Source organism: Mus caroli, chromosome 6, assembly GCF_900094665.2.
Source record: "Mus caroli chromosome 6, CAROLI_EIJ_v1.1, whole genome shotgun sequence".
In the NCBI taxonomy this organism is placed as follows: Eukaryota; Metazoa; Chordata; class Mammalia; order Rodentia; family Muridae; genus Mus; species Mus caroli.
This window is the reverse complement of record NC_034575.1, coordinates 146,966,880-146,976,994: the sequence shown is the minus strand read 5'-3', so window position 1 is coordinate 146,976,994 and position 10,115 is coordinate 146,966,880. Positions and strand designations below refer to the sequence as shown.

General features: G+C 47.1%; 1 protein-coding gene across 1 annotated transcript; it reads right to left on the bottom strand.

The window, feature by feature from the left end:
• Nucleotides 1-1,420: 1,420 nt before the first annotated feature.
• LOC110295840 lies at nucleotides 1,421-6,518 on the bottom strand. Its single transcript, XM_021164208.1, is given in 5 exon segments — nucleotides 1,421-2,075; nucleotides 2,077-2,504; nucleotides 2,592-5,184; nucleotides 5,186-6,083; nucleotides 6,086-6,518. Coding segments are annotated over 5 exon segments (5,007 nt in total).
• Between the last annotated feature and the right edge of the window lie 3,597 nt (nucleotides 6,519-10,115).

The following is a 10,115-nucleotide window of genomic DNA, read 5'->3' as shown; positions in this document are numbered from 1 at the left end:
ATAAGTATTAGGTTCTGTTTTGGGCACAGATCGAGTTTGGTTACATAAATGACTGTGGGTCGGGGGAGGGGTACCTATGCAGAGACCTGGGGTTATTGTCGATACCTCAGACAGAGTCAATTTCTTCTCTGTCCCCCATGAACAGGAAGCATGGTGGCTGGTTATATTGAAATCTCCATTAAAGGTAATCCCTTCATAATAAGGGGGGGGGGCCGCGGACAAGCACAGCCAGCAATCCTCAGTGGCATCGGGATTTATTTCATTAATGGCATAAAAAGCACTTTTTACCAAATTAAACATCCTCTGTCCCGTTGTGGGGTAGGTTGGGGCTACAGTTAGGGGGTTTTGTAAGGTGGCGGTGGGAATTTGAGTGACTGTCGGAGGTTTGGGTCTGACTGTTGACGGTTTGAGTCTGACTGGTGGTGGTGTGGGTCTGACTGTTGAAGGGTTGGGTCTGACTGGTGGGGGGTTGGGTCTGACTGTTGGAGGGTTGGGTCTGACTGGGAAACCCTGTATAAGGACTTGTGGAGGTACGGGGACCTGTGGAGGTTTGGGTCTGAATGGGATACCCTGTATAAGGACTTGTGGAGGTACGGGGACCTGTGGAGGTTTGGGTCCAACTGGGAGGCCTTGTTCTATAAGGACCTTGTTAGGCCCCATAGGTACCACTATTACTTCTTTTATTGTTAATTTGATTTTAAAAATAAACCCAGGATCTTGTGATGTAGTGTGCACTCTCCAGCCCCATCTATTTCCCTTAAGCCAGCTCTGATGATCTTGCTTTCCTTTTTCAGTGAATTTTATGTGTAGGGGGTTACAATATCGACCTTTGCATGATCCTGAGGGGCTGTTTTTAAGAGCACACCCATTTTCTGGATACTTAGAGGGGTCCCTTTCTCCTTGGTTCGGCCCATCATAGTTACTGCCCCATTTTACCGTGATCAAGTCCCAGGAAGAGGTAGGATTCCAGTAGGCATCTCCTGTTGTTTCACATCCCCATTTTCGACAATACAGACTTTCTGGTCCTCCACACATCACTCGCAGCCTTTTGGGTTGACCCTGACCAGGGCAAACATAGAAATCTGCCGCCCTAAGGTTAGCACGGTAGAACTGCGCTGAACAGCCATAGGAGCTCCCGATTCCACTCGGGACACAATTTTTTTCAGGGGGTGAGCTATTACGGTCGGTGTGATCTGGGAGGTCCCAAGTGGGAGATCCAGCTGCTAACTTACAGATGTCAGGTGTGAGATCAGGCCACCAAGTCCAGAGGGGATGTGTGTCAGTAATTGACCATACAATGTCATCTTTTTCATTATGCACCTCCCAAGTTTGGTGAAATGGAGTGTGAGGATTAGGATTTGGGAGGGCCATCTCTGCGCAGCAGGCGTAGCTTAAGAGGATTATCAGTAGTAGCCACCATCTAATCATCTTGTTGGTTTTCTTTATCTTGACTGGCGGCTTTCTTGACGTGGGAGGCATGGATCTAAGCGGCGATTCCATCTACTTTTACTGCTGTGGGGGTCGTCAGTAACACCAGAAAGGGTCCTTTCCACCGGGGCTCAAGTGTACCAGCACGGTGTCGTCTGACAAGGACTGAGTCTCCGATCTGGAACTTGTGGGGTACTGTGGTGTCCCCTGGAGCGTAGGTCTCTTTGATCTGGTCCCAAATCTGGGTTCTGACAACCTCTAGGGCCTTTAGGTGAGCAAACAAAGTAGAAGGTAAGGAAGGGTCAATGTTGGGATCTAATATCCCATCAGACCTGGTCAAGGGGGGCGGTCCCCCATATAAGATTTCATAAGGTGTGAGTCTGAAATGTCCAGGTGTGTTCCGGACTCGAAGGAGCGCAAAGGGAAGGAGGGTCTCCCAGTCTTTACCACCGGTCTCAATGGACAATTTAGTCAAGGTCTCTTTTAGGGTCCTATTCATTCTTTGTACCTGTCCTGAACTCTGGGGTCTATATGCACAATGTAGTTTCCAATCAGTCCCCAGGTGTGAGGCCAGTCCCTGACTTACCTGGGCAATGAATGCGGGCCCATTGTCTGAACCAATTACCCTAGGGATTCCGAACCACGGCCACCACCTGAGCGGTCTCAACTTTAGTGGGGAAGGCTTTTACCCACCCAGAGAAGGTATCTATGAATACTAATATATATTTGTTACCATACAGTCCTGATTTAATTTCAGTAAAGTCTACTTCCCAGTAGACTCCCGGTCGGTCCCCCCGCTGGCGTTTTCCTTGTTCGACGTAAGGCCGGGTTGCATTAGTGAGGGCACAGGCTGTGCAGGCTTCAGTTACTTTTTTGACTACAGATTTTAGCTTTAAGATATAATAATTAGAAGTTTTGATCAATTGTGACAGTTTGTCAGGCCCTAAATGGGTCAGTTGATGTAACTTCTGTACGTACTTTGTTCCCTCTTCTGTGGGCAGGATGATACGCCCATCTGTTGTTTGTGCTAGTCCCTGGAAGTGAAACTCTTGAGCCTGCTTGCGGCAAACCATAGTCTCTAAGATTTTAAAATCTTCACCAGAATAAGTATAATTAGGACTAATAGGAGGGGAGGGGTCTGGTAGTGATTTTTTTTGTTCTACCATGACTCTTACTCCCTGGGCTGCTTGTTTAGCTGCCATATCAGCCCTCTGGTTTCCTTTGGTTATGGGGTCTTGTCCCTTCTGATGGCCCAGGCAGTGGATAATAGCCACTTTCCTAGGCAGATGTATAGCCTCTAGGAGGGCAAGAATTTCTTCTTTGTTTTTTATATCTTTGCCCGCGGAAGTGAGCAGCCCCCTTTGCCTGTAGATGGCTCCATGAATGTGTGCTGTGGCGAAAGCATATCGGCTATCAGTATAGATGTTGACGGCCTTACCTTCTGCCAGCCGCAGGGCCTGGATTAACGCCAGGAGTTCTGCCCTCTGAGCTGACGTCCCTTCTGGAAGACCACTTGCCCAGAGTACCTGTTTGTGGTCTACCACTGCCGCCCCCGCTCTTCTTTTTCCTTCGACCACAAAACTACTACCGTCTGTGTACCAATTAGGCACCCCTGGCCAAGGTTGGTCAGTCAGGTCCTTTCTCGTTCCAGTTTCTTCGGCCAGGATGTCAGCACAGTGGTGTGCAGGGGTAGAGTTATCCGTCAAAGGGAGAAGGGTGGCAGGGTTAAGAATGGCCGGTGGGGCAAAGGTCACTCGGTCATTTAGCAACAGGCTCTGGTAATGGGTCATCCGGGCATTAGTCATCCATCTGTCAGGAGGCTGCCTTATAATGCTTTCTAGGGCGTGGGGGGCAGTTACAGTCACTTGTTGGCCCATGGTGAGTTTATCAGCATCTTTGACAAGCAGGGCTACTGCTGCGATGGCTTTTAGGCAGGAAGGCCAACCGCTGGCGACTGGGTCTAGTTTTTTAGACAGATAAGCTACAGGTCATTTCCATGGTCCCAGAGTCTGAGTTAAGACCCCGTGGGCCACTCCAGCCCGCTCATCAACATACAGAGTGAAAGGCTTGGTTAAGTCCGGCAAAGCCAGAGCGGGGGCTTTAAGCAGGGCTGTCTTTATACTGTCAAAGGCCTCTTGATGTTCTTCAGTCCATGTGAAAGGAACTTTTTCCTTAGTAAGCGGATACAGAGGGGCCGCCAGTGTTGCGAACCCCGGTATCCAGAGTCTACAAAAGCCCGCCGTTCCCAGAAACTCACGTACTTGGCGCGGGGTGGTGGGGGTCGGGATCAGCATCACAGTCTTTTTTCGGGCCTCAGTAAGCCACCGCTTTCCTTCTCGCAGAGTGTACCCTAGGTAGGTTACTTCGGTGCGACATAGCTGGGCCTTCTTGGCCGATACCCGATACCCCAACTCACCCAGTTCGTTCAGGAGCTTCTTGGTTCCATCAAGGCACAGTTCCTGAGTAGAGGCTGTGACCAGTATGTCATCTACATACTGTAAAAGAGAAATCTGAGGGTTCTTTGCCCTGAAAGGTGCAAGGTCGCGGTGGAGTGCTTCATCAAAGAGAGTAGGGGAGTTCTTGAACCCCTGAGGCAGTCTAGTCCAGGTTAGTTGGCCTGTATATCCTCTTTCTGGGTCTCTCCATTCGAAGGCAAACAGGGCTTGGCTATTAGGGTGTAACTGGAGGCAGAAGAAAGCATCTTTTAAATCTAAGACAGTGTACCAAGCTCGATCCGGCGGGAGAGAACTTAGTAAGTTGTAAGGGTTTGGAACAGTTGGGTGTATGTCCTGTACTCTTTTATTGACCTCTCTCAGATCCTGTACTGGTCGATAGTCATTAGTCCCAGGCTTTTGTACTGGCAAGAGAGGGGTGTTCCATGGAGATTGACAAGGTACCAAGATTCCTTGGTTTAGGAGTCTCTGAATGTGTGGTCGGATGCCCTCTTTTGCCCCCTTGCTCATAGGATATTGTTTTATGGATATGGGGGAGGCACCTGCTTTTAATTCTACCACAATCGGGGGTACTTGCCTGGCTAGTCCCATCCCTGCTTGTTCAGCCCACACATCAGGAAACTCAGACAACCATTCGGGGGTTGGCAATAATTGCTTATGATCTTGTTCATGGAGGCGATACTCTTCTTCTAGATTTAGAACCAGACAAGCTACCGGTGTCTCTCCCCAAGTAACTTCTGGCCCCTTGGGGGTAAACTGTACTTGAGCCTTAAGTTTAGTCAGTAAGTCCCGTCCCAAGAGGGGAGCAGGGCACTCAGGAATCACCAGGAAAGAATGAGTCACTTGGCTTTTTCCAATTTCTAGAACGCGCTTGGTAGTCCAGGGGTAATATTTGCTACCAGTGGCTCCTAGTACCATGGTCTTTTTATCTTTTAATTTTCCCAGTGGTTTGGTTAAGACTGAATGTTCCGCTCCGGTGTCTATTAAAAAGTTGATAGGAGTCCCCTCCACTGAAAGGGTTACCCTAGGCTCAGGGAGGGGGACCGGGCCTCGACTCCCCTAGTCTTCTTCTAGGCTCAGTGCCTTTAGTTCTTTCGTCTTTTTCTTGGGGCAATCTTTAGCCCAATGTCCCTTCTCTTTGCAATAGGCACATTGGTCCCTTTCAAGTGGGAATCTTTTTTCTCCCGGCGGTCTTTTGGCCCTGTTGCCCAGCTACCCTGACTGTCCAGTTCCTGACTTTTTATTACCTACCACTGCGGCCAGAATTCTGGCTAAGTTTTTTTCTTGTCGGCGGTCACGCCGGTTCTCTTTCTTCTACTTCTCTCTTTTCTCTATCTTGTTTCTCTTCCTCTGTCTCCCTTTTGTGATACACTTTTTCTGCCTCTTTTACTAAGTCCTGCAGAGTATAGTCCTGGAGTCCCTCTAGCCTCTGCAGTTTCTTTTTAATGTCAGGGGCCGATTGACCAATAAAAGTTATTGCTACAGCCGCCTGCTGTCCTTCCGAGGAAGGGTCAAACNNAGTATATCTCCGGTATGCCTCCATGAGGCGTTCTAAAAAGACAGAGGGTGGCTCCATTGGTCCCTGCAGGACTTCTCTTACCTTAGCCAAATTGGTGGGCCATCGAGTGGCTCCTTTGAGACCCGCCACTAGAGTCCGGCGATAGACCAGGAGACGGTCCCTACCTTCTGCTGTGTTGTAATCCCAATCAGGGCGAGTCAGTGGAAAAGCTGCATCTATGAGGTTGGGGAGACCGGTGGGAGTCCCATCCTGTCCAAGAACATTTTTGCGGGCCTCTAACAGGATTCTCTCCCTTTCCTCTGTGGTGAAAAGGACCTGCAGAAGCTGCTGGCAATCATCCCACGTGGGTTGGTGGGAGAACATGAGGGACTCAAGGAGTCCTGTTAAACCTGTAGGATTTTCTGAAAAGGAGGGATGGTTAGTTTTCCAATTGTAAAGATCTGCTGAGGAAAATGGCCAATATTGGAGGGGAACGAGGTCATTTGGGCCCGGAGGTGGACCGCCTACATAACTTCGGAGTGGGAGGGCTACGGTGGAGTCGGGTCCCGTTGCCCCCTCAGGGCTGCGGCCTCGCCTGCTTCGGGTCCCCGCCGCTGGTCCAGTTGCCTCACCTCCTTCAGGAGAAGGTTGAGGGGGGACCGCAGGCTCAGGCGCCTCGGGGGCTGGTGGCAAGGGCTGGGGTAGGGGTAAGGGGGAGGTAGGGCATCACCCCACATGAGGTCTTCTACCTCTGGATAGATCTTGGGAGGGGCTGACGGTTCCTGTCGAGGAGTTTTGGACTCTTGAGCAACCGCAACCGTAGTCTTAGGGAACCCAGAGACCCAGGGTTTTACCCAAGGAGGAGGGAACTGGGCTAGATCCTGCCAGACAACGATGTATGGCACCTGGTCGGGATGGCCAGTTTGTTCCTGGAAAACACGCTGTCTGACTGCAAAAATGAGAGAAAGATTAAAGGTTCCCTCGGATGGCCAGCCAACACCGAAAGTTGGCCACTCAGAGGTGCAGAAGGTCTGCCAAGGTCTCTTTCGGACCTCCGCTGACAGATTATGAGCCCTAGTTTTAATTTCTTTCCAATGATCAAGAGTTAAAGACAGTGGGGTGGCCACTGTCTGGCCCATTCTTAGCTCGATAATGCACACAATAGACATGGACACGAACAACAAAGAAAAGAGAAACCAAAATTGTCTCCGACCTGGAGTGGACCAGAAAAACTGAAGAGAGTCAGACGGCCTTGGAGGAGGTCGCTGACACCGATCGTCAAGGAGAAGAACTGCCTCCTGACTGTTCCCGTGGGGGTCCACCAGGCGTCCCTGGTCCTCCCCCTGTCCTCCTGGGACGTCTCGCAGGGTGAACGGACAGTGGACACCTAGATACGTCTATTTTTATCCACCCCGCGGTCCCCCTCGGAGCGCGGTCTCAATGAGCGTCCGCAAAACCGAAACTGCGATCGCTCCAGATTCTCAGACAGAACACCGATAGTAGACTAAGACAAGACAAAGAATCTTACCTCGAAGTGGGCCTCGGACCTCTGGGTGGTCGCGCAGATCCCGGACGAGCCCCTTTTTGAAAGACCCCCCCCCCCCGAAGGGAGACCCTCACTCAAGCCTCGGGACTGTCACACTCACCCACAAGGACTCAGAGACCGATTTTAAAAATAAAAGAGGCAGATTTATTAAAGCCACACAAGCAAGAATATAGACCAGCGCGCTGGGGCCGAAACTCATACACCAGGCACGGTGTAGAGGAGAATCGACCCCGACTCAAATTTTTTACAAGCTTTTAAAGGCAAAAACCACAAACTGGGAGGGGGAATGGGGAGGAAATAGGGGAACTTTGACAATCACAAGTTTGCTTAACCGAGGGGTCATGTCCTATATTTGGCAATGTCCCTGGCCCGTTGGAACATTCTGTGGTTGTTCCAGGAACCCAGGGGGTCTTGCCCTACATTTGGCAATGTCCCTGGCTTGTTGGAACATTCTGTGGTTATTCCAGTAAATGTTTTTCTTAAGAATATTTTGGCGGGGGGCGCTATGGGGGACTTTTGGGATAGCATTGGAAATGTAATTGAGGAAAATATGTAATAAAAATATTAAAAAAAAAAAGAATATTTTGGGAACTGCTCTCAGAAGGGAGGGGTTGGGCTCCGTGGTGAAAAGTTCATGTTTCTACCAGAGATCAGTAATTTTTTATTTTTCAGAAGCACAGAACAGACATTTCTGTTTCTTTATTGTGTTTCTCAAATATACCTTTCACAATGAGGATTACAAAAATCATAATACAGATAAGCAAAACACTCAAAATCTTAGTTTATTAAAATATATCTTTTATATGATTAGTTATATACAGACTGCCTATCTATGTGGAATTGTTTTTTTATAAAATGTACTTAGTACCAAGTTAACTTGTAATAAGTAAGTACTCATATAAAGTTGTTAACTTGACCCAACTTCATTTTATTAATATTAAAACAAAATTTTAAGAAAAGGGGTGAGGGATAAGAGACAAAATGCATTTAATCAATGTGATAATACAGATAAAATAAGCAGAGATGGTGACTAATAGTCCTAAATCTTTCTTTGAACAATGAACATGTGTTTAAATTTTAAATCTGCTTTTAAAGTCAATGCATGCATAGCTATACAATTCTGCTCAAAATGTCATCTCCTTGAGCCTTATTCCAATTCTAGTTCTACAACACGGTCCCTATTGCTTCAGGCTGTAAATTAACTCTAAAAGATGATCACTTCTACTTCAGGACAACTTTCTCCTATTGTACAATTGTCCTCCCTTTGGATGATAGCAACTTATATGTGTGCTATTAAATATGCTTAATAAATAAATGTATGTATAAATAGAAATATCTTAAAGGGTTTTTTTTTTTTTGATAGCACAGCTTCTTTAAAAGTGAACAAATGGTTTCTCAAGCTCCTTATTTTAGCTAAACCTATGCAAAAACAAAGGAATAAAAAAAAAGGTGGGCCTAAAGACTTAGGGACCAAACAAAAATATCAATGATAAGGCACCTCAGTAGACAGGCTTTTTAACTCAACAGATTATGGAGTAAAGGTCTAATAACTCAAAATCCTCAAGGTAGATGAGAAACTATGGATAGGAAAGTTGACACACTAATTCCTTCTATAGAAGATTAGGATCTGGGAAGCTCCTGGGAAGCAGGTCAACATATAAGCCTCCATTGGCATTCACAACTTTGAGACTGCAAGAAAACAGTCTATAGATGGAATCTTCCACCCTGAAAAATTCCCTTTACTGTGTCCCTCAAATACACTATTTATATTGAGAATTACAAAAATCATAATCTAAAGTCTCCACACCCCTGGGTAGATGGGTGCCCTTCTTTTTTCTTTGCTTTGCTTTGCTTTGCTTTGCTTTTTTTTTTTTTTTCCTGGTTTTTAGAGACAGGGTTTCTCTGTATAGCCCTGGCTGTCCTGGAACTCACTTTGTAGACCAGGCTGGCCTTGAACTCAGAAATCCACCTACCTCTGCCTTCCAAGTGCTGGGATTAAAGGCGTGTGCAAAGGTCAGTCTCCTCCTGGGTTGGTTGGTTGGTTGGTTGGTTTGTTATTGTTGTAGACAAGACAGGGTGTAGCCCTGGCTTTCCTGGAACTTCCTCTGTAGAACAGGTTGGCCTCAAACTGCCTGCAGAACTCTGCCTCTTGAGTATTGAGATTGAAGACATGAGCCAGGCATGGTGGCACACATCTTTAATCCCAGCACTTGGGAGGCAGGGGCAGGCGGATTTCTGAGTTGAGGGCAGCCTGGTCTACAAAGTGAGTTCCAGGACAGCCAGGGCTACAGAGAAACCCTGTCTCAAAAAAAAAAAAAACAAAAAACAACAAAAAAAAGAGAGATTGAAGACATGAGTCAACACGGCTGGCTCGTTTTTCTTTTAATTTCATGTTGCCTTCATTAATCCTGATCTAATAGTAAGCTACTTCTGTTCAAGGCTGGTTATTTTGGGGGCATTAGCCAGAACTGAATACATGCTACTTTTTAAAGAATTGTTCCCCCCTCAATCTCTGAGTACATAGAGTAAATTCTCACTGGCAGATTTCATTTGATAGAAACAATCCTATCCTTTGTCTTGCTATTTTACAACATGCTTATTCTGTGTGCTTATTCCAATGGGCTATAGATTTGTAAGGGTCCATGATTCATCAAAGAATGATACCCGACTCAAATATTATGTAATTGAAAAGAGTGTTTTATTCTGCAGAACTCCAGCATGTTAAGCTCTCTCATTATCAAGACAGAGAGACAATCAAGTGAGCTCACAAGGCTGATTTAAAGCACTTTAGGGAATTCTGGGGTAGGTGACCTTTACCTTACTCCATCTCTAGGAACATTCCCCTACCAGGTCATGGGGGCTGGAAACTTGCTGGCAAGGTCTGAGAATTGTTAGTGAGGAAGTAGCTCAGGAAGTCTGGAAACTGCTGCTGACCCATTGTCCTTGCCTCAGGCCAGGTGGCAGGGCAGCTTCTGAGGACAGGACTTGCCTGGACTTGTCAGTACTTGGATCTCTCTCTCTCTCTCTCTCTCTCTCTCTCTCTCTCTCTCTCTCTCTCTCTCTCTCTCTCTCTCTCTCTCTCTCTTGCTCTCTCTCTCTCCCTTGAAACCCATCAGATCATTTTATTGTTCCAAACAAAGCTTAGTATCAGGAGAAATCTAATATACCTTGGAGAAGATAAACATTAAAC